We start from the raw sequence: 22,172 nt of genomic DNA, 5'->3' as shown, positions 1-22,172 counted from the left end.
ATGATGATCCTGCGCAGATGAAACCCGGTGATCGCTCTTTGCTAGAAAGTGATGTGTTGAGAATAAATCACATCAAAGTCAATGCCCTCTGACTGAGGCCTGATGCAACCAAAGAAAAAGACCATCTCAGTTCACATACGTTGTAGACATTTTGACCTTCTGCGGCTACCGTATCAACTCTGGGCGGGACTACGTGAATGACCTCTAGTGAACGCCGCCGCTGAACAGCCAATGAGAAGAAGACGTACTTGTCAGCAGCCAATCGTCGTTGCTGTTATTCAGAGAAACCTGCACTTTCTGATGCACTTGCGCAGAAGATTGCGGCGTGACACGCGTGTGCAGTGACAGATCTGTTGCGGCAGGCTCCTCTCGCTTCACACAGAACCGGCCAAACTGTGCTTTATTTAATCTCAGTAAAATGTCGTGGCTGTTCGGCCTTAACAAGGGGCAGCCTGAAGCGCCTTCCGGCCTCCCGGTTCAGCCTCCACCACCACCGCCGCCGGCCGGAGGCTCCAGCGGCGGCGGAGATAAACCCAAGGACAAATGGAGCAACTTCGATCCCACCGGGCTGGAGCGGGCTGCTCAGGCGGCCAAGGACCTCGACAAGTCCCGTAAGTGTTGAGCTCAGTGGGGCCACCGGGGTGGAGGTTTATCCATATTCTAACAACATTACTGCAGCCCGAAAGTCTTGATGCACCAGCACCCAGCCCCTCTCCGGTTCATGGTCGCTTCAGTGATGCAACGAGGCCCACCCTCATGACCTAAGACAGCAGCTGAACATATATATTTGATTTAATCTTTGTTAATTTTCCGGTAGCTTATTAAAATAACCCTCTGCTGCCATCAATTTCATTCAAACTAGCGGCTTGGGTTCAAAGGTCATCACCTATCACTCTGGCTTGCAACACCCAAATTCCACCTGTGCCACATGCATGCACAGCTTTCACCAATTGCTTCTTTCGTGTTGTGTGTTTATCATTTCATTTTAAAAGGGGGAATGAAAACCAGAAAGGCACATTAAAAAGATGAAGAGGATCCCAGTATTCACAGTCAGATCAGTCATGGCTGCACACTGCAGATCACTGAGCTGGAGCCACCAAGATGAATCAAAATCTCCCGTTTTTGTGTAAGATAGGTCTTTGAGCTTTGTGTTGTTGTCTTTCCTTGTCACCTCTACCCAGGACATGCCAAAGAAGCTCTGGATTTGGCTCGCATGCAGGAGCAGAGCACTCAGATGGAGCACCAGAGCAAAATAAAGGTAAAGCAGACACTTTACACCTCCACTGAACTCAGAGTTAAATCATACTTCACTCTAGATCTTCTGCAGGACGGTGGTAGTTTTCCAGAGGATTAGAGTTAGTTTGCAAGTGTCATTTCATCAGCTGGATAGTAAGATTGGAATAATGCTTTTTTATTTTTTTCTTACCCTGTGAGCATAAGTGTTGAAAGATTTCTTGGAGCAACACTGAGTGTGGATACTGCCCATATCTATATTTTAGTGAAGTAGTGAGTTTGTCAGTAGTGATTTTTGTGTGTGCTGTTATGTTGTGAAACTTGAACACTGAGAAAACAGAACAGAGAAATAATCTACAGTAAATATTGCACATTATTTACAGGGTCAAAAGTTTATTTAGAGCTTTAACTTTACATCTAGATGGAAGCTGGACAGATTTTAACCACAAGAGTTAAAGACTGCTGTTATGGCTTTTGAATTAAGTTCAAAGTATATATATATATATATATATAATGAATGTAACTTAAAAATACAGACTAATGGCAAGTATAAATAAAGTTTTCATTTGCATTTCTACTTATCTCATCTAGGATGTGTCCATGTTTCAGACTGAAGTATAGTGTAATAAAACATAAGTCTGATCTAGCCCCATGTGTGTACCTCTGTATCTTGTTGAGGACTTTCATGGCATGAACCAGTCGACCAAGGGCTTACAATGAATGTTAAGTGTGCTCTAGTGTGTTGCTTCGGTTTAATATTTGTAATATTTTGCTTGCCTCTGCAACAGGAGTACGAAGCAGCAGTTGAGCAGCTAAAAGGCGACCAGATCCGAGTCCAAGCTGAGGAGAGGAGGAAAACTCTGAATGAGGAGACCAAGCAGCATCAAGCGGTAAGAACACAAAAGATGTTTCTTTTTCTTTTAGTATTTTGAAGTAAAGAATAATTAGAAGTATATCATGGCAGTGAACTAGACTAGTTACAGTTCATTATTTCTGCAGAGAGCTCAGTACCAAGATAAGCTGGCTCGGCAGCGGTATGAGGACCAACTAAGGCAACAGGTGAGTTTATCTCCTCCAAATTTAGTTTAAAATGCTTTTAAAAAGAGCTGCGGTACCAAACTGACGATCGTTTCTTTTTCTTTTGTTCCAACAGCAAGCCCTGAATGAGGAGAACCTCCGCAAACAGGAAGAGTCTGTACAAAAACAGGAGGCCATGAGGAAAGGTGCGGAGGTCCCCACTGTTATACACTGATGACAGGATCATGTGGAAGCTTTTGTAGCTGACGAGTGGTGGTTTATGTGCTTGTTGTGTCATGGTTTTTATAGCCACGATAGAGCATGAGATGGAGCTGAGGCACAAAAACGAGCTACTGCGCATAGAGGCCGAATCTAAAGCTCGAGGCCGTGTGGAGAGAGAGAACGCCGATATAATCCGCGAGCAAATCCGACTGAAGGCTGCAGAACACAGACAGACTGTCCTGGAGTCCATAAAGTAAGACACACTGTCTCATCTGTGATTTCACACTACAGTGTTTATGATGGGAAAGACTCGATGTAGTGAATGGATGGTTGACAGTGTCCTGAACCGTATATCTAGTCATAACTGAAGATGTTGAAGGAGTATTTAAATCGCATGCAGTCACCATCACACCAGTATATGACACAGAAATGGTCAGTTACTCGACAGTTGCGTACTGTCAACACCGTAAAGTCCAACTGACGGTTAATGTGTATTTGCTTTTAGGACTGCAGGTGCTGTGTTTGGAGAAGGATTCAGGGCCTTTGTGTCCGACTGGGACAAAGTCACAGCCACGGTGAGACGTCTGTTTCCATCCACAGTTGGTTTTAGTGAGAGATTATATTAAAAATACATAGTAAGGACTGGATTTCACTGATAGAAAGACAGACTGGGCAGCCAGATTAGTTCTCTGAAATACAGTCAGGGTTAGTTAGGTGTATAAGTACCAACAAATAAATACATTACAGATATACAGAGATGTCTATCACTGACTGAAGTGTCCATTCAACACACACTGTGTGTGTAAAATGACTGGACCATCATTCATTCTCACACATTAAGCCCAAATGAAAAATTTAGTTTAAAGCAGAAAAGTAGTGATTCCTTCATACAATTACAATCCTTCTATGGTGTATTTGTATTTACTGGTATTATGCCATTGAGGACATCCAATAGACAAGTAACCAGACCATTAGTATGGGCAAACAAAAAACGGGTTTGATTGGACAAGTTTTCCTGATCTTTGCTGTGACCAATATTTGAATAAGGTCAAACTGTTTTATCATGTTACCAGGTGGCAGGACTGACCCTTTTAGCCGTGGGAGTCTATTCAGCCCGAAACGCAACAGCGGTGGCCGGACGTTACATCGAGGCGAGGCTCGGGAAGCCGTCGCTGGTGCGAGAGACGTCCCGATTCACTGTGGGAGAGGCAATCAAGCATCCAGTCAAGGTAGCTGATTAGATATTAATCCTTTTTATATTTTGTAACTGCAGATTATAATATGTTAATTATAATTTTTCCTGTCCCGCCTCAACTATTTAGACAGCTAAACGACTGAAGAGCAAACCTCAGGATGCACTTGAGGGAGTCGTGCTCAACGTAAGTGGACCTCAAAGTCTTCACGGAAGGTGAAACGAATTTGCATTTATTAAAGTTTTGTAACAGTTTGAAATAAATACTTTTTTGTTTTTTCTTAGCCTTCCCTTGAGGAACGTGTGCGTGACATCGCCATAGCAACAAGAAACACAAGACAGAATAACGGCCTCTACAGGAACATCCTAATGTACGGCCCACCAGGCACGGGCAAAACACTGTTTGCCAAGGTACACCTGAGGACTGAGTCATGTTGAATGTTACATACGGTAGATGGACAGTGATGCTTTATCTAATTGTGACGCTTCTGTCTTTGTGCTGAGTAGAAGCTGGCAATGCATTCTGGCATGGACTATGCAATTATGACCGGTGGTGATGTAGCACCCATGGGTCGTGATGGTGTGACCGCCATGCATAAAGTTTTTGACTGGGCCGGCACAAGTCGACGAGGGTATGTTACTATATTAAGTGGAGAAATTGATGATGTACAAACAAATAATCTGAAGATAAGACAGTGAAGTTCTAATGTGTTTTTATTCTGTTACAGGCTGCTGCTCTTTGTTGATGAAGCTGATGCCTTCCTTCGCAAGAGATCCACTGTAAGTGTCCATGTATTTCATGACACAGAAGCCTTGGAAGTTTATTGCTTTTATAATTATATATCCCTTCATTTATCTTGAACTACATAATGTGTATTCTTCATTCTTACATTTGTAGGAGAAGATCAGTGAAGACCTCAGAGCCACTTTGAATGCGTTCTTGTATCGCACTGGAGAACAGAGCAACAAGTAAACATTTATTTACATTCGGTGCCACACTGGGGCTTTGACCCTAAACCTTAACTGTTTCATACTCTTTCCATCACATCTCTAAGCTACTTAATTCCTGTTTTTTTTTTTTCTCCCCTGCAGATTCATGTTGGTGTTGGCCAGTAACCAACCAGAGCAGTTTGACTGGGCCATAAACGACCGTATAGATGAAATAGTGAATTTTGCTCTGCCGGGTCCTGAGGAGAGGGAGAGGCTGGTGCGGTTGTACTTTGACAGATATGTGCTGGAGCCCGCCACTGGAGGGAGGCAGTGAGTAAAATCCCAACACTATAACACAGCTTTGCAATGCATACTGAAAAAAGTAATTGGGTTCAGTCGACCATGGGTACACACTCACACGTGTAGAGGGATGTATAGTAATTTTAAGGTGTTGTATTATATTCCTTCACTTAAATGCCAGAATGAGGATTAGTTTAGATTCATGGCCTTTTTGAGCTGAAGGCCAAGAAATAGCCTGCTGAGCATGTGAAGGTTGGCCAGCCATGCTGAGGCATTAATTACAGATGTGAGCTCAGATGTGTGATGGAGGCTGACGGGTGGGTGGGGTGACACACACCGGCCAGGAGTCATTCAAGTAAGCTGCAAAAACACAACAAGATCTGAAAGAAATTGCATCCAGGCTAGTGGGAACTCATCGCACTATCATCTTTGTGTTTCTGTTCTGCAGGAGGATGAAGCTGGCACAGTTTGACTACGGTAAAAAGTGCTCTGAGATAGCAAAGAGGACAGAGGGCATGTCGGGAAGAGAGATCTCCAAGCTGGGTGTGGCCTGGCAGGTATGTTCCCTGAAGTCATTGTGAAGCTGTTACTATATAAGATTTTCGTTTCATTTAGTAAACAAAAAAAAAAAAGATGTATAACACGTGTTGTGCTTCATGTTCTCATAGGCAGCAGCATATTCCTCTGAAGATGGTGTCCTGACAGAGGCTATGATTGACGCTCGGGTTGACGACGCTGTCAAGCAACACCTTCAGAAGATGGACTGGCTGCGTGGAGATGAGGAGGCTCAGGTCAAGACCCTTACCCCTCCTGCAGCTGGGGTGGCAGGCAGTGGAGGCAAAATGGGCTTCAATCTGCCTCTCAGTGAAGCACCCGAGGCTCAGGAGGTGATCGCGCCAGTCCTTGAGATAAATGCAAAGCAAGAAGGTGACAATATACCACCTCCTTCTGATATCGACCAATCGGCAGAGGGCAAAAGTGCCGTTGGTCAGGACTGTGAAGATGCTGTCAAAGCAGAAGCTACAACAGCAGCGGAGAGTTTAGCCCCGCCTGCTACCTCCACTGACAGTGAGAGCAAGGTGGAAAAGGAAGACAAGACTGGATCCTCTCCTCCAAAGGATGGAACTCCAGTTTGAATCCAAGATTTTTTTCAGCGGGGTGCCGGATTTGAAAGATTAGTGTCCTGCCCCTTTAACTATTCTGTCAGTCAATGTCCATAAACCTGTTGGACTGTCTTTTATGACAGAAGATGAGTTCACATGGTTGGGGGAGATAATCCATTAACAAAACAATGCCGGAGACTTTCATTCTAATATATAATGTATACATTGTAAAAGTGTACTTTACATGGGAATCAGATTCTGTGTCTGTAATAACAGTATATAAATGTTGTGCACAGTGGAGTGTCTCTGTTGAAATGATTAAATGGGTCTGTGTTTTTATAAACACTAAAGGTTCTGATGGTTCTTGTAAACTGGTTGGGGTACAGTTGTTACATGGAAATACACAATCAACAATGTAGCTTGTGGTACAAATTGAAGTTAAAATTTCTCTCAGAGAGCTACATTGTCAAATCAACAGTCAGTGGCTTGGTATCTGTTGGTCTAGCCCTACCAGGCCCTTTTTAAAATGCTGATGTAGTATTTAGAGATTGCAGTCTTATCAATGATGTTGTCAAGCAGTATATGTGGTTTTGCAAGGCAGACATGTTTTGTGTTGCTTTACTCTAACAGCAGAGGTGCACGCAGGAATTTCAATATTTCACACTAATGGCTAATGGATTGAGGGAGCTGCGTCTGCGTCTGCAAAGTCAAGGGCGTGGAACTGTCCTTGGTTTGGAATAGGCTTCATGATAAAACTCCCTGTCAGACATTAAAGGATGCCTCCGTGTACTAAGATGTACGTATGTTTTAACATAAGTATGATATATAAGTGAAAGTTTTTTTTCATGAATTAAAAAGTGTGCTCACAACACTGCAACAAGGTCACCTCGTTCAGAAATAATTTTAAGGCTCTTTTGTAGACTGACCCCAATTTTTTGATCTTTTAATTCCTTATACAGTAAGTGGGTGGGCAGTCATAGGTCATCGCACAGGAACCACGTAACTGTTCCAGTATGATAAATTAATAAGTGGTGACTTTGCCTGGTGGTTTTAGATACTGACTGGCTGGAGACCTTTGTTGCATGTCTCCCTTAATTTTCTATCAGGTCTCTACTATACACTATTTAATAAAGGCACATGCTTCCATGAATACTTTAAAAACTAAATCATTACTGCAAGGCATTTGCTTATTCAACAGAAAACAGCACACAGCAACTGTTGAATTTAATGCACATTTTATGTTTTAAGTGTCATTAACATCATGGTGCACTATATCCCCCCTGGAGTCCTTTGTGTTTTGGAAGTACCTGCCTGGAAATTGAAGGAAGTGAAAAATCAGAAAGGTAAAGAGGGGATTGCATTTTAAAATAAAACATAATTTTGATGGCATGAGAAGGAAATACATGGATGTAGTTAAGACTCCTCATGTACAGCCAAGTCTGTGTTTGAGGGTTTCCTGTATATTAACAGTGTGTTTGCTGCTGGATGAAGTGTAAGGGGAGTGGTCAATTTAATTAGTCAGAGCAGTTAACACAAGAAGAGGTGAGAGGGAGCAAATAGAGGGCATTTAAGAAGGTAATTTGTTTGCACCCTGTCCACCAATTTCCTCCCCAGTGTTTCTTTGAGGACAGAATAGCTTGTAATACCTGAGACATTTCAACATGTTTCCCAAAGTGGCTCTAATTTTGGTACATTTCCTACAAATGTATTTACTTCTGTTTTATTTAAGTTGTGGGAGGTATGGTTGTGTATGAATTTGCCGTGACATCAGGATGAAAATTTCACTTTAAAGAAAGCACTGCTTAAATATATTTAAACATTCCTCAGGAACCCCGAAGCTTTTCCTATATGTTAGTTCAGTTTCTGTTGGCTTATTACTCACCGTTCATTCGGTTTGCCCTCCAGTATATGAGCCCCGAGTGCCAAACACCATCCAGCCACAACAAGAACCAGCCGATGCAGAGGCCCAACAGCAGTCCACTTATCACGTCCATCTCCTGCTGGGTCATGATGTCACTTACAAAGTCGTTTTCTCTGGAATCCACCATCTCCTCAGCCCCATTATATGGAATGACATGATAGGCTTGATGCCTGCAGCAGACAGAGCAGTAGCCATTGGGAGATTTGTACATAGATAAATTAACCCATGATGCTGAAAAATGATAAGGACATGAATATTTCTGTGGTTGTTTGGTGTAACTTAAAATTTCCAAAATGTGAACTTTTCATAAATTAAGAAACATATCCTTGCTTGAGGAATAGTGTATTATTTTTATCTGACACATTTTCTAGTATATAGGCTATATATATAGGCTAATACCCTTGCTGATATGTTGGTGCTTCTATAAATACAGGTCTCCACCATAGTGCCACAATGTACGTGCAATGGGGTTGCACATACATTGTCTGAAATAGCAGGACAGAGAAATCACCTACAGCTGGCCTGCATGCCCTCTGGGGTTTATCTGAGCATTGATTGCACACACAACTTTGACACAGAGTGAGGATCTTACAGAAAACTGATGAGCTGACATCCAGGAGATAAATACCCAGGGTTCATAATTAACGCTGAGTGAACTCTGGTTTTTGAAATGCAACGGCAGTCATCAAAACAATATTGGGAATACACAAAGTGTCACACACAATATATAAACGATAAATCAAATTTACTAAGGTTAGTGCTGAATTGTATTTTACCTTCCGCAGGTGCAATCACAGACGTGGTCCCTCCCTCGCACTAACGGTATGATGAAGTTGTGGATGCGGTCGAGAAGCGCGTTTATGTCCATTAGGATAGTAACGATCTGAAACAAAATAATAACTGGAGTACGCGGAGATACACCACAGCATTGACACATATTCAAAACAAGTCGGGGTAAAACGAGTTTTCAAATATTGATTAACTGGCTTACTATCGATTTATTCGCTAATTGTCGTTGTGAACACGCTATTAAAGTGGCACTAGTTATTACCGCGACTTCAGAAGACAATAACATTAGCATTGAGGTGTTTTCATATCAAGTTAACTTACATATTATTGCGCTCCGAGGCAAGACGAGGGGGATATTAGATCTACCGGTAACTGTTCAAACCTGCATCCACTCGGTCCTGCCCTCAGTGTTCAACCCAATCGAGCTGGACGCCGCTGGGGTGAACTCGGTGATGGCTGACAAGGTACTGTTACTTTCCAAGTCAGAAGTAGTTTAATGAGTCAATGCTTGAAACGAATGAAATGGGTTGTCATGGTTACTCTCAGTACCAAGTTAGCTAACGTCAGTTTTCTTTTGAATTTTTCGTTTGTTTTTATTGTTAAAATGAAGATTAGATAGAAAGATAGACAGATAGATGGATAGATAGATAGTCAGTACATGCACATTTACTTATGCTTCACCCAGGTCAGCTTTATTCAGCACACCTCAATAACTTACACGAAATGTCTGTGAACCACAAGATGGAGAGGGAGTGATTACTGCCCAAAGCCAAACTGATGATATGGTTTAAATATATTTGCCCTTAACCCATTATTGATTTGTTAAAAATATTTTAAATTAATGAAATTATTGCCCTTGTTCACAAAAAGCTCTAACATTTAACAAAATCAAACCAGATGAGCGATTGTTTTGACTTCTGTATTAAAGTATTTTCAAGTGGCATACTAATATTTAAGTGCATTACTACTCGAACATAAACCACATATCACAAAGCAAATAAAGAGTCACAGCATGTTTCTTAGAGATGTTTCTCTTTTTAGTGGATTCATATGTACATACAGAAAATTCAGGCACTCTGAGCTGAGCTCGCAATTTGCAGATAATTACAATGCTTCAATTCTTTGACATTTACAAAGGAAAAAAAATACTATGCCCTGAAAGATAGCATATCCGAGTTTAAATATGAATCAACACATTATATTGGAAACACATTGGAGGAGAGCCTCAGAGAGGTCTAGGTTTGGTTATTTATTATTAGCCCACCCACTTTAACTTATTCCTAACTAATCTACAACACATGGTCGCACAAAACACGCATTCAATTCAATTAATTATCTTCCCTATCTGACCCCAAGAAAGACATTTACACTGTCTTAGGTCAGAAATAAAAATCTGACATATATGCTGAATGCTGAAAATGAATTACAATTATATATCATCTAGAGAAAAAAAAAAAAATCTGCATCAATATGCTGTACTCAACAAAAATCAGAGGAACTTGTAAAGCAGTTGTTTGACTGGGGTGTGGGTGTTATGGCTCTCCCTGAGGAGACATGGCTGAGTGATTTCACTGAACTGGGATGGAGGGAGGACCTTGGCCTGACCTTGATCCGAAGGAATAAAGGCAGAGCGAGAGCAGCGAGTCCGTCCTCTGCATAGAGGAAAAACCCATCATCACCAATATGTCCAACAGCAGCCACTTGTTAGGTCCTGACCCAAACCTGTGTGTGTGTGTGTGTGTGTGTGTGTGTGTGTGTATTTGTTACAGATGATTGAGGTGTAGGTAGTGTGTGTCTGTGTTCTATTGTCTGATTGCTTGTGATCTGGGTCTGTGTTTATTGCAATTTTTCTGTGCATCAGTAGAAGCAGACAGTGTGAAGAAAAGGCCTGTTGCTCTTCTCCTCAAACTCTTGTAGGAGCTCATCGATTTCATTTTCCATGTCATCAGTGTGCTGGATCTGCAGGGGTGGAGGAGGACGCACATTTAACACAGCCTGCTCACACACAAAGACACACCAACATTTCATTGGTGTTTTCATTAGGTGATGACAGAATCTCTTCTTTTAGAAATATATGGCTTAGATTATCTACACAAAAGTAATTTAATGTGTATTACCTGAAGATATAGATTTACTTAAAAATGTTATTATTTAACCACTTAGTGCCTTAACATGCCTGTCATATAATAACTACAGTAGTCTGTGGTGACTTCGTTATACTTTGCTCCCACTGTGCAATAGTATTTGAGAACCCTAGTAGACACTCACACATTGACACAGCTCACAGATGAGGAAGGCGCCCAGCGTGGCTTCCTCATGGTTGTCCTGAATGTCTACATTGATGACGTGTACAGGCTGCAAAGTCTCCTGCTCTCTTGAATTCAGATCTGCGGAGCAACAACAGATAAGAGAGAAAGCGCCATACACTCAGAAGTGTTGGAGTACAACCTTGAACTACACACAAAAAGAGGGCGTTTGTAACCATGCAATGACTCAGTGCTGTGGCTAATGGGGTGAAAACAGCTATTTAAAAAATCCCATAAAGATTGTATTAGTGCAATATTTGTGAGTATGAGTGGCTCTCAGTCACCAACTCTATTCCTTCAGTGACTAGACATTTCTTATTAGAAGCCTCACCCTCCAGCACTTGGTCATACACTCTCTCTTCACAGGTGATGACCAGGTCAAACTTCTCCTTGCAGTTTTGAAAGCGCTCTGGCTTTGATTTGATGCGCTTGTTGCGGTCCAGCATGTGCAGGATGCCGTTCTGTGTGTATCTGAAGAGTGGGAAGGTCAAGGAACACAGCACGAGCAAGAGAAACATTTCAAGGTAATACAACACATTCACCACACTATCAGACACAGGATTTCAACACCCAGTAAGATATTCATTTTTCTGAATGGGACTATATATTTTGCTTGTACCTGTCGGGTTATGCGCCAGTCAAATCATAGACACAAAGAGCAGTACATACACATTTGAATAGTGTCAGTGTTTGCATTAGTCAAACTGCAGCACCCTCTAGTGGGGTACGAAAAGCCTATGTTAGTGGTCAGCTGTAAAAACCAAGGTGGATAGAAGAAAGGCGTTTCAGTGCAATGTCAGTAAAATGTGAAACATTTACTGACTGCAATTAATCCATTCAACCAAGTTTTGATATTAATGTTATCAAACCGTTCTGATACTGCTAGGCTGACTTACAACAAAGATACTCAATGTGTCTGTACTGCATTGTTCCCTCCATGGCCACCTTGCTTGACATTGCCAAATACAAAAAAAAAAAAAAAAAAAAAAAAAAAAAAGACCAACCACTATGCTGGATTGTCTATAACTGTGGCTATATTTGTAAGAAATCCATGCACAGTTGCAAGAACACTACAGTTTTATGTACACCCTATATTCATAATGCAGTTATTTACTGTTTGTAACAGCTAGTTTACAATTTTGCAACATAGTATAGTAGGTAGGCAACATTTACACCTGCAATACAATAATATTAATAAAAATAGCACAATAGTAAGTAAAAATCTGGTGAAGTAGTTTTGTCCTGGACATCCCTACATTTAGCCTGGTATTTTAGTAAACAAACCAATTACCTAATAGGAAAATTTGAGATAATGTAGTAATAAAAGAAGCACTCAAAATGGGGCAGGTATTACTGCTGACATTAATATTTTGAATGGTGTCGGTGAAGACCAAACCAGACAGTTTATGCATGTTCAAATAAAGTGCGAAAGAAAAATCACACACTACTGCAATTTGTACTCCTCTAGCGCATTACAGGCTTTTTGTAACATGGTCCATGTTTGAGTGCTCAGGTGACGCAGGTGATTGTAATTGATAAGCTTTAACTTACCTCGGGGCACTATAATCAATAATATCTTAAACAAAGCACCAGTGCCTAATTTAGTGCAATTAATACCAAAAAAAAAAAAAAAAACGACAAGTGAGCAAGACAAAGTGCAGACAAGAAAAAAAGGTTCTGTCTAACTTTCTGGTGTTACGCAAATTGCAAAAGTATCTACTGTGACAAAGAGAGAAGTTACAACATATTAAAATGTAGGAAAACTGCATTAGAAAGGAACAGTGGTGACAAGAAGACCCTTGCAAATACACACAATATAAGCTAAGGTGTTAGAAGAGACTATAGATTTCAATCAGATGGTCTCAGCAAAAACTTTATGATCTTCACCAAATTGCACTTACTGCTGCACAGCTGTTGTACTGCAAGGTGCTTCTCCTGTATTTCAGAGTTTCTTAAAGCGTACTGTATATCTGTCACCCATTTTAAAATCCCAACATGTGATTTACCCATCAGTGGTCTCCGTTCTGCTGAGTCGCTCCAACGCCATCACAGTGCGTGAACCCCCACAATGATTAATACCTAAACAAGATACATGTACATAGGCCATGTTCACTTTTCTGGCTTCTAGTGTATCTGTGTGTGTGTGTGTGTGTGTGTGCGCGAGAGTGAGTAAGGAAAAAGTGAGTGAGAAGGGGATACAGTTCCTTGTCCTTGCGGACCAAGTCGTTGTACATCTGTTCATATGTTGTTTTGAAGTCATACACATTTGGCTTATCCGGGGCAGGACCGGGTAGCTTGACATGAGACCCTGTCCCAAATGAACGCACATCAAATCCACGTTTGCTGAAAAGAGGAAAAGACAACAGAGTAAATCACATAACATTTCTTGAATCGACATTAGATACAAGAAAATATTACAAACAAGCAGAATGCATTAATCAGCATCTTTCCATGCCTGCAGTGTATCCTACACAATCTGCGTTTTCAGTTGTCTCCTCAGACCTAAGCATAATGAGTAAGCAAAACAGTGGCTGTTGTGCGTCACAGGTTGAATTAATACATCACTGTCTGTCATTGCCACCTCTCTCCCGTGCTGTATCAGAATCAGACAAAACCCTATAGGGGGGATTTTTTTTTTTATTTCAGACGATCACATGGGTGACAATATGTCACCAACAAGCTATCTTGGTCTGTAGATCATTTTATCTTAGACAGTCACACTACCAGTAATTGTGACTCCTGGTTTTTGTTTCCAGTCAGGTCCTGTTGTTCAGCAAATGTCCAATGAGAACTTAACAACTATGTGGAAATGAGACCAAGTGTGCACTGTAAGGCTGTACAACCAGCACACGCCTTTGTTTAAAAATTAATAAGTCAAGCAAAATTTTCTAAATGGGAATGAGGGGACTGATCAGAAATGACAAGCCCCACTGTATTGTGGAGTTGCAGTTCCTCCCTTCCGGATTTTTCCCTACAGGGGGGCGCTCTTGTCAACATGTGGGGGGGAAAAAAAAAGACAACTACCTAACAACTTGGGCCGGTAATTTTGAAAACCCTGAAATCTTTTTGACAACAATCTGTGTTGACGTTTACTTTAGGCAACAGTAAACCTGAACCCTAGTGAAAAGCAGCGTTAACACTGCGCTGTGGCCCCGGTGTAGTTGTGGAGGAGCGAATCCATTGTTAAACGCAGCTGAGGCCCGACGAACTATCTGTAACCATGTCGGTATGGCTTAAGACCGCTCAGAAAATGTCCCGATTCCGCACAGATTTCGTTCACTTGACGGTCGTTTCTCGTCTCTCCTCTTCCCGGCAGCTCGTCTTTACCTGAGGATATTGTGCGCTTCCATACTGCGGTTCTGGTTGCTCGAGCACACAACCGCTACACGCAGCGGGTGGCTCGGCATTGCGACTCTTCGGCTGAAACTACCCGATACAAGATGTCAGAAACTAATGTAGTTAGTTTGATCCCTGTAAGAAAAAAATCACAAGACAAACTCCTACGTTAGGCTAAACAACAACGCGGTTCGAGAGCAAATACTGTGCGACGTGCTCGTCTCCTTTAGAAGCAGGAAGTTAAAATGGCGGAGTCCTGTGACTTGAATACGGCTTTATCCGGTGATGTCATGTGAGGGTGGGGTTTCGTACTTGCCAAGCCAAACTATACACAAACATTCTGTGAAAAATATGACTTTCTTTGAAATAGTTTGTACTACAGTAACAGTGGCTACGAGAAGACCTAGGGTATTTTATAACATGCACTTGGATTGCCTTATGTACCGCCATGACAAAATAAAACATATGCTCATAGTACTAGCAGTTTTTCATCAAGGATGCTTTTTTTTGAAATACCCAATTAATATGCAAATGAATGTAGCAAGACACACCACAATTTAATCTTATAATCTAGTACATATGGGGTACCTGTGGTGTATGATGAAGTTCGTACTTATGTATCGTTCTTTAGTGGTTTTGGTTCACAAGAAAAATCTGTTTCATCCTTTTTAGAGCCAAGTAGCTTATTAGAAGAATTTTACACCAAAATGTTTGATTTTGCATATTAAATATCTGCTGTCAGTTTGAATTTGTTAACCTGAAGTGTTGATGAGTTACAGCATTTCTGGGGAAATCTTTGTTACCTCCTTAATATGCTAATTGATAAAAGGTGCTCCAAAATCTAATCAGATTATCTCCTCCATACCTGGGGTGTAGGCATGGAGGAAGCATAGGAAGATGACGTCCTGCATGGTGGTGGGACATAAAAAATTGGGGCTAATTTGTGTTTCAAACTGAGTGACTCCCAGTATACCTGAGTGAACTAGAATTATCTCCCGATCTCCCCTTCCTGAGTTACAGCATTTTGAGATTTCGCGTTCATGAGGATGGGACGGATGGATGGACAGATGGACAGAACGACGGGCAACCCGAAAACATAATGCTTCCGGCCCTGGAGTAGTATGTAAGTAGATGCAGTTCTTACAGTGGAGTACTACATAAGAATACATAGTGCAAACCTTTATGCCACATTTCATGGCATAATTTTTCCCTTTACTCGTTCAGTATCAATATTTATGTGTTTACCCAGAGATAAAACACAGCCTCAGACAACATCAGAAATTTTGTGACAGTGTTATATTGATCTAATGCTCGCTTTATTATCTCTGGATGTATTTGGCCATTTTAGGCAATGCTGCAAATCAATGAATAGGCTCTATGGCAATATGGGATTTTGATATGATTCATGGATCAATGTGATTCACTACTTTGATTTTCTCTGTATATAATTTACCGGGTCGGCCAAAAATGGACATTTCTGTGTGATTATTTTTGGTCTTTTCAGAAAATCACTGTATGTATTGCGATATAACTATATGACGTGTACAGTATTAGATCATATCACCCACTCCCACTCTGATCATATTTTATGATACATTTGTTTCCAGTTTAACTATCCGTTAAGGCATTATTCATATAAAACAAAACAAGCTAAGTAATGGGATTAATCCCCCTTTTCTGTTTTGTGATTGCCCTGTAAGGGTTTGTGTTTATATAAATATTTTTAATTCCTGTTGGTCTGATTCTTGTAGCTCGGCCTGGGATGTGAAAGCTATCACATCCACACACACTCAAACACACAAGGAGAAAAATAACAACAGCTGCAATGTATTAGAAATGACCTCATGGTTCTTTATTCACTGACAGCTGGACATGAAGGCATTTTAACTCGTCCTAACTTTGGCACAGTATTTGGAGATTGTACACCAGATTGTATTGCCCTTCACAAAATGGTACAAGTACATACTGTATGCAGAGCTAAAAGCAAAACAAGATGGTGAGACGATTTAGTCAAGTGGAAAAATGTGATTCAGTTACGTCTGTGACCCAACAAGGACAGGACCTGTCTGGACTCTTTCACAGGGTGCACATTTAGCAAAACTGCTGTTTCTGATGTACTCAAAGCCATTTCATTACTTGTATTGCTGTGTAAATGCTGCCAGCACACACATTGACAGACTTATTCACAGACAACCTTGAACGAAAACAAAACACAGTAAACTACTGTATTTACTAAACGTAGGTTATCAGTACTTTTGGTTCAGTGCATCCTCGCAGAGGTTGACAAGGCATGTTATTTGCAGAGCCATAGTAGATTGTGCTTCAATTCAGTCATAACAGGATGTATATATCATATTATGTGGCTGATTGAAAAATAATTATTTCAGACAATGAGTGACTATGTTAAATGTAGGACATTTTATTTATTTAGCAGTGCATCAGTGATGCGAGTGAGTGCGATAGGAGTATGTGTGTTGTGTTGTGGGGCTCATGATGTTTTCTGTGATATATGCCACCAGCAAGCAAATGATGACCAGCATCACACAAATAGCTCCCCCCACCGTTGTCATGGCAATCACAATGTCCTGCATCCCAGATGGCGGCAGGGTAAACTCTACACAGTCCTGGTGGTCTGCTCTCTGAGCTGGATCAGAGCGGGGCAGGGAACGCAGGCAGAGTCGGTACGGGATGTTCTCATGCAGCTCGGTCAGGAGAAAGTCCCTGCAGCCAGATCCAAGATGGACACCAGCACACTCAAACTGAGTATAGCTTCCATTCCACCAGCAGCTTAACTCATAGCCTCCACGTCTGTGACGTCGGCCACTTAAAACAGTGTTTGATCGTTGTGTTTCCTCTCTTGTTAAATTTGTCCCAGGATCCCCACTGCTCTTCTGACCAGCTGCAGTCTCTTCTGTCTTTATTCCTCGGCCAGTCGTCGTGGATTCTCCCTCATGGGTCCACTGTAACAGTACGCTGCCATTGATAAGAATATTTGCCACCAGATTCCTGAAAGACACCACCGTCCTGCAGTCTCCCTTGTGACACTTGTACCCAAACAGTGTGTCTCGAAAACACAGCTGCCCCCCAATGCCGCCCTCAATCACTCGGTAGGCACACAGTGGTGACACCCCTTCCTCTGGGCTCCAGCTTGGTGCCCTGCCAGACCTTTCAGATATCACAGTAGTAATATTGCCTCTGCTGGTGTTGAAAGAGAAGCTTTTCACATGGCCTGTTACCTCTTCAAGCTTTGGCGATGGCCTACTTTTGTGGCTGTGATTGCCATAGTTAGAGCTGATGTTAGTCTCTTTTAGCCAGTTTTGGAGTGTCCCCACATTATTCCTGCCTCTCACCTCTGATGCGGTTGTTGTTGGTGATGATAATGTTGATGATGTTGAGCTGCTGCGATGAGATCTGCTGGACCCAGCTGTCTGGTGTAATGTGCAGAGCAGGAGTGCCGATAAGGCGAGCAATGATGGTCGTTGTTGGCTTTTCATCTCACTCACTCTCATCAAATTATTTTCTCTCACAGTGGATCAGTTTGGCGACGGTACAGGGCGGGCTGATGTCTGCCATAGGATCAACTCAGCTTCAGTGCACTCGACGAAATCCGTGTAAAACTGGATTGTACGTCCATGGGCGATAGAAGCGGGTTTGCATCTACGACAGAAATAAATAACATTTAATCAAGCGTCCATTCAGACAGTAAGAGATCCGAGTATGACCTTGCATAGGATAAGCTTGCAGGGTGATGTTAGTAAAGGATAAATGGTGATCAAGTCACCTCAGTGTAGCTACCGACTCACAGGCATTTATGAAAACCACTTACTTGTTTCGGTGGGATGAGAGGATCCGGCTATCGTGCCATCAGATTTGCTTTCTTCTTCCTGCCTGGCTTGACGTAAAGGCTTTGATGCCCGCTGTGTGAGAGTGCACGTGGAGGCGCGCGCGCCGCGGAGTGCTTGGGAGCGTGGGTGCGTGCACAAAATATTTGTAGTTATAAACAGTCGGTCTGTGAGTCATCATCCCACACAGTGCTTCAGGCGTCTTTCAGTAACAGAGACAACAATCAGAGTCCTGACAACACCGATGGATGGAGGGTTTAAACACCTGTGCTGCTCACCTGCACGTCTCTCACATCCAGGCGGAGTACGCATCAGATCAGTGCTGCTCTTAGGCCCATCAGTGCAAATAACACCTACAGCAACATCCAAAACTGTTTCCCTAAAACAATCTGACACCTTTTCCTAATCCTGTATTATTTATGGTCTCAGAGAGCCAGAAGTGTTTGAAATAATGTTGCTTAGATAGACTATCAGGTAAAAATGTATATTAAAAATTAACATTAATATTTTGTGTTGAATTATCAGTTATGCTCATTGTTTTGGAAATTAATTCAACATTCATGCAATGATACTGACTCAATATTACCTATAAATTTATGCATATGTTTAAATGCTAAATCTTGGTCAGTTTTGTGATGAGGACAACTTGCTTGACTACACATGCTCTCTGTAAACTTATGTCTTGGTGCTTTTAAATACAGTTCAAATTCATTTTGCTAGTGGTAAATTCATTCCATATACTTCATTTTCCATATTGTTTAGCTTTGTTGCATTTGACCGCTCTCACTTTTAGTTATATGCCCTTCAGTGACTGCCTTGCAGGCAGAAATACCGTACAGAGTGTTGGCACTAAAGCAAGACATGTATTGGAAAACCTGTATTTACAAATAGTTTGCATATCTGAAATATGAATCGTCTTGTCTGTGTGTTTCTGCACATACCTTTGGAGAAATTGACAAGACAAAAATAAAATACAATTTCAAACCCTTTATAATGCAGTTATCCACCACAAAAGGGGAATTAACTATATTGCAAATTTTATTACTTCAGTAAAAAAGTAGTTTATGTTGAAGGGAATGACTACAGCATGATGCAGTTACATCAACCCCTGCAGTTATACCTTTGTGAAGCTTGTGTTTGCATTTTGTTGAGACTGTGTAAGAGTTTAGATGTTCAACTTTATGGTATTTTTTGAATGTGTTAAATGGTGAATTATGTGGTAAGGTCTTCATCATATTGTCCACCCCTCTGATAGCAATGACAGAAATACTTAAACAGTACAGGATATTGCCAAAATGCTAAATACACCCTCAAAAGTTAAACCTCAGTTGTACTAAGACCTCTCTGACACAGTCTCAACTAAATCAAATGCTGCAAGGTAATAAATGCAGGGTTTTTGTATCAGATTGCATTAAGTAGCTGTACAAGTGTTGCTTTCATTTTGTCCATGGGTTCTTAAAAAGGAAGGAAGATCTACAGATAATAAATAATACCAAACACAATAAGAATAAATCTAATATTGATTTTTGATTAAGATGCATCATTGACATTACATTTAATTAAGTAGTGCTTATGTGAGATTATTCTTAACAATGATGAACAATGCCTCATCCCAAAGGAGAAACTTGGCAACCCAGCAAACAATTAATATCAGGGGAGAGTATGAATAGCTGACTAATAAGAGAAAAAAATGCTGCATCAGTGGGACTGGCTCAGCACCACCTGTTCCTAAAAGGTCACGTTGGATAATTGCTTAAATCTGTGTGATCAGTGGTTTTTGGCACATATGATTGTCTGACACCACACATTGTTATTTAGCCAAGCTAGTCATGGGACGTTAACAAGATGAACTGAAAAATAAATGAGCCAACAGGGGAAACACCCTGGATGGATTACTGGTCCATCACAACGTGCATTTCCGTAGCAGACTTAAGTGACAGTATGAATTATTTTATTTATATTTATTTAATGTGAACAGACTCTTATGAACAGAACAAATAACAGCAACGCACACCTGTTGATGTTATTGTTCAGGTCAAGAGACAACATTTCATTTACAGTTGGTCGGCGATGCAGAAAGCTAATGTGGAAAATGCCAGCCGTTGCATATACAGTGAACGCATCAGCATATTGAACTAAATCGACCTTGAACCTGGTCAGCAAAGATGAAACCTTCGATCTGATGAACCTATTTGTTTGTCTGTGTGTGCATATATAAAATATCACGAGGAATATCAGCAGCAGCGGTTGTATAAATGAAGCCTTGATGTTTCGCTCTACTCTCTTACACATGCTGTACACAAAGAAAAAGCAAACTATGTCGCCATGCAGAGGATGATGCCATGTCAGAAGTCCTCACTGTAGACGCTATTTTGTTTGGGCTCTTGGTATTTTCTGGCATACTGGGAAACATCTTGGTCATCCATGTGGTGAGATGATATGGAATATTATATTTGTAGTTGTGGGCTCAGTGTTTTTGGTAGCATTGTTCTCAGTCTGTCTTGCTTTTACTCTCAGGTGTTTCAGTCAGCCAGTGAGAGTCCAGCTCGGAGACTTCCTCCTTCTGACACTATTTTGGTGCACCTGTCACTGGCCAACTTGCTGACTTCACTTTTCCGCACCGTGCCCATCTTTGTGTCGGACCTGGGCTTGAATGTGTCTCTGTCTCCGGGCTGGTGCCGAGTCTTCATGCTGCTCTGGGTGTGGTGGCGAGCTGTGGGCTGTTGGGTGACTCTAGCACTTAGTGTCTTCCACTGCACAACCCTGAAGCGACAGCATGTGGCCTTTGGACCTCTCGCACAGCAGAGGGAAAGGCGGCGGATATGGATCATTCTGGGGCTGGTGTGGGGGGCTAACCTGGCCTTCTCTATTCCAGCTCTGGTGTATAGCACCCATGTTCATGGCAACGCCACCGTGGAGCTGATGGTGATCAGCTGCACCACCAGGCCTCTGCTGGGCTGCATCTGGGAATTCCCCTCTGAACAGCAGGGCTCAGCTTTTGCCTCCACTTCACTGGCACTTAATGAGGTGCTGCCGCTGGTGCTGATGGTTTTCACTAATCTGGCCACACTTCATGCTCTGGCCAAGCACATCAGAGCTGTCACTTCAGGGGGAGAGTCAGGAGGAACTCATGGAGAGCTGGACAAACATGTGTCCACTGAACGCAAGGCAGCTAATGTCATCATGTCGCTGGTGTCGCTGTTCGTGGTCTGCTGGGCGCTACAGGTCGCTGCAGTGACGTACTACAACCACGATGGGGGACACCATGCTGAAGGGCTGCTGACCGTGGCCCATTTTTCTGCCTCTCTGTTTGTAGGATTCAGTCCAATGGTGGTGGCCCTAGGACATGGCAAGCTGAGGAGGAGAATCACGAACATGATACTGGGGTGTTTTAAAGATCTTAAATGTGCTAGTGAGGACACTGATCAGGGGAGTAAATCCCCAAAGACTAACGGAAAAAAGGAAGAACAAACCATTTCTGTTGTTCAACAAGAGAGGAAAGTCATAAAAGTAGAGGAGAAAGGTAAAGCAAGCAAATGATGCAAAGTGTGACATCATGATATTCATTTAAACACTGAAAAGTACAAAAAATGTATACCCAGATAAGCACTGATGCATTATCTGTTTGAATCCTCCCCTTTACTGTCTGGACAGAACTGTTGTCAGGTATTATTTTAGATTATTTTGAGATATGTCATTACAAGCAGCCATTTAATGGAAGTCAAATTGAGACACAACACATTATTGCTTCTTTGTTGTTTCATTTTAGCTGAGATGTATTCTAATAATACTTTGAGTGATCTCACTTGTACATGTTGTTTGTGCCGTCAATTCAAGAGTATTTTGGTTAAAGGCTTCACACGCTTCCAACACAACTTTCTAATGGCTCAAACCCAGTCCAGTCAATCTCCAATCTCTAATAGCAAAAAGTAAAACTGTTCCCCAAAAATTTAGCACATATGGAAAATGAGAAGTAACTTG

At 41.7% G+C, this 22,172-nt stretch overlaps 5 protein-coding genes across 5 annotated transcripts; 2 read left to right on the top strand and 3 right to left on the bottom strand.

Annotated features, from left to right (window-relative positions):
- The first annotated feature begins 301 nt into the window (after positions 1 to 301).
- Positions 302 to 6,882, top strand: atad3 (ATPase family AAA domain containing 3). The gene is made up of 16 exons (XM_023414182.2): positions 302 to 611; positions 1,182 to 1,258; positions 2,022 to 2,123; positions 2,233 to 2,292; positions 2,387 to 2,456; positions 2,560 to 2,725; positions 2,978 to 3,047; positions 3,546 to 3,701; positions 3,795 to 3,851; positions 3,950 to 4,075; positions 4,172 to 4,296; positions 4,393 to 4,444; positions 4,563 to 4,633; positions 4,757 to 4,924; positions 5,343 to 5,451; positions 5,563 to 6,882. Exons 1-16 carry the CDS (start codon positions 419 to 421, stop codon positions 6,028 to 6,030), a joined length of 2,070 nt encoding a protein of 689 aa, XP_023269950.1. The 5' UTR covers positions 302 to 418; the 3' UTR covers positions 6,031 to 6,882.
- A 358-nt stretch (positions 6,883 to 7,240) lies between these two features.
- On the bottom strand, positions 7,241 to 8,786 carry LOC147818693 (transmembrane protein 240-like). The gene is made up of 3 exons (XM_087176001.1): positions 8,695 to 8,786; positions 7,876 to 8,088; positions 7,241 to 7,304 (listed from the first exon to the last, which is right to left on the bottom strand). Exons 1-3 carry the CDS (start codon positions 8,784 to 8,786, stop codon positions 7,241 to 7,243), a joined length of 369 nt encoding a protein of 122 aa, XP_087032127.1.
- Positions 8,787 to 9,722: 936 nt separating this feature from the next.
- ssu72 (SSU72 homolog, RNA polymerase II CTD phosphatase) lies at positions 9,723 to 14,607 on the bottom strand. The gene is made up of 5 exons (XM_023414218.2): positions 14,341 to 14,607; positions 13,213 to 13,356; positions 11,345 to 11,484; positions 10,976 to 11,094; positions 9,723 to 10,666 (listed from the first exon to the last, which is right to left on the bottom strand). The coding sequence occupies exons 1-5, from the start codon at positions 14,418 to 14,420 to the stop codon at positions 10,565 to 10,567; spliced, it is 585 nt and encodes a 194-aa protein (XP_023269986.1). The 5' UTR covers positions 14,421 to 14,607; the 3' UTR covers positions 9,723 to 10,564.
- Positions 11,437 to 21,960, top strand: ora4 (olfactory receptor class A related 4). The gene is made up of 3 exons (XM_023414292.2): positions 11,437 to 11,537; positions 20,497 to 20,620; positions 20,709 to 21,960. The coding sequence occupies exons 1-3, from the start codon at positions 11,437 to 11,439 to the stop codon at positions 21,729 to 21,731; spliced, it is 1,248 nt and encodes a 415-aa protein (XP_023270060.2). The 3' UTR covers positions 21,732 to 21,960.
- Positions 16,178 to 18,266, bottom strand: fndc10 (fibronectin type III domain containing 10). The gene is made up of 2 exons (XM_023414201.2): positions 18,176 to 18,266; positions 16,178 to 18,006 (listed from the first exon to the last, which is right to left on the bottom strand). Exon 2 carries the CDS (start codon positions 17,856 to 17,858, stop codon positions 16,788 to 16,790), a length of 1,071 nt encoding a protein of 356 aa, XP_023269969.1. The 5' UTR covers positions 17,859 to 18,006; positions 18,176 to 18,266; the 3' UTR covers positions 16,178 to 16,787.
- Positions 21,961 to 22,172: the final 212 nt, after the last annotated feature.

The sequence above is a fragment of the Seriola lalandi genome, unplaced genomic scaffold (assembly GCF_002814215.2).
Source record: "Seriola lalandi dorsalis isolate HSWRI2012SDOR001 ecotype SW California unplaced genomic scaffold, Sedor1 jcf7180002054522, whole genome shotgun sequence".
Taxonomy (NCBI): Eukaryota; Metazoa; Chordata; class Actinopteri; order Carangiformes; family Carangidae; genus Seriola; species Seriola lalandi.
Note: the sequence above shows the minus strand (reverse complement) of the source record. Positions and strands in the feature narration are given on the sequence as shown.

Excerpts from the sequence above, each read along its gene's own strand:
- atad3 (XM_023414182.2), top strand. The coding sequence starts at position 419 with ATGTCGTGGCTGTTCGGCCTTAACAAGGGGCAGCCTGAAGCGCCTTCC. Across the intron at positions 2,457-2,559 it reads ACAGGAGGCCATGAGGAAAG|CCACGATAGAGCATGAGATG; the intron begins GTGCGGAGGTCC and ends TGGTTTTTATAG. Across the intron at positions 3,852-3,949 it reads TTGAGGGAGTCGTGCTCAAC|CCTTCCCTTGAGGAACGTGT; the intron begins GTAAGTGGACCT and ends GTTTTTTCTTAG.
- LOC147818693 (XM_087176001.1), bottom strand. The coding sequence starts at position 8,786 with ATGGACATAAACGCGCTTCTCGACCGCATCCACAACTTCATCATACCG. Across the intron at positions 8,089-8,694 it reads TGTGATTGCACCTGCGGAAG|GCATCAAGCCTATCATGTCA; the intron begins GTAAAATACAAT and ends TGTCTGCTGCAG. Across the intron at positions 7,305-7,875 it reads GCAAACCGAATGAACGGTGA|GTACTTCCAAAACACAAAGG; the intron begins GTAATAAGCCAA and ends ATTTCCAGGCAG.
- ora4 (XM_023414292.2), top strand. The coding sequence starts at position 11,437 with ATGCGCTTGTTGCGGTCCAGCATGTGCAGGATGCCGTTCTGTGTGTAT. Across the intron at positions 11,538-20,496 it reads AGCAAGAGAAACATTTCAAG|AAAAAGCAAACTATGTCGCC; the intron begins GTAATACAACAC and ends CTGTACACAAAG. Across the intron at positions 20,621-20,708 it reads ACATCTTGGTCATCCATGTG|GTGTTTCAGTCAGCCAGTGA; the intron begins GTGAGATGATAT and ends TTTTACTCTCAG.
- ssu72 (XM_023414218.2), bottom strand. The coding sequence starts at position 14,420 with ATGCCGAGCCACCCGCTGCGTGTAGCGGTTGTGTGCTCGAGCAACCAG. Across the intron at positions 13,357-14,340 it reads GAAGCGCACAATATCCTCAG|CAAACGTGGATTTGATGTGC; the intron begins GTAAAGACGAGC and ends TCCTCTTTTCAG. Across the intron at positions 10,667-10,975 it reads TCTGTGAGCTGTGTCAATGT|ATCCAGCACACTGATGACAT; the intron begins GTGAGTGTCTAC and ends CCACCCCTGCAG.
- fndc10 (XM_023414201.2), bottom strand. The coding sequence starts at position 17,858 with ATGAGAGTGAGTGAGATGAAAAGCCAACAACGACCATCATTGCTCGCC.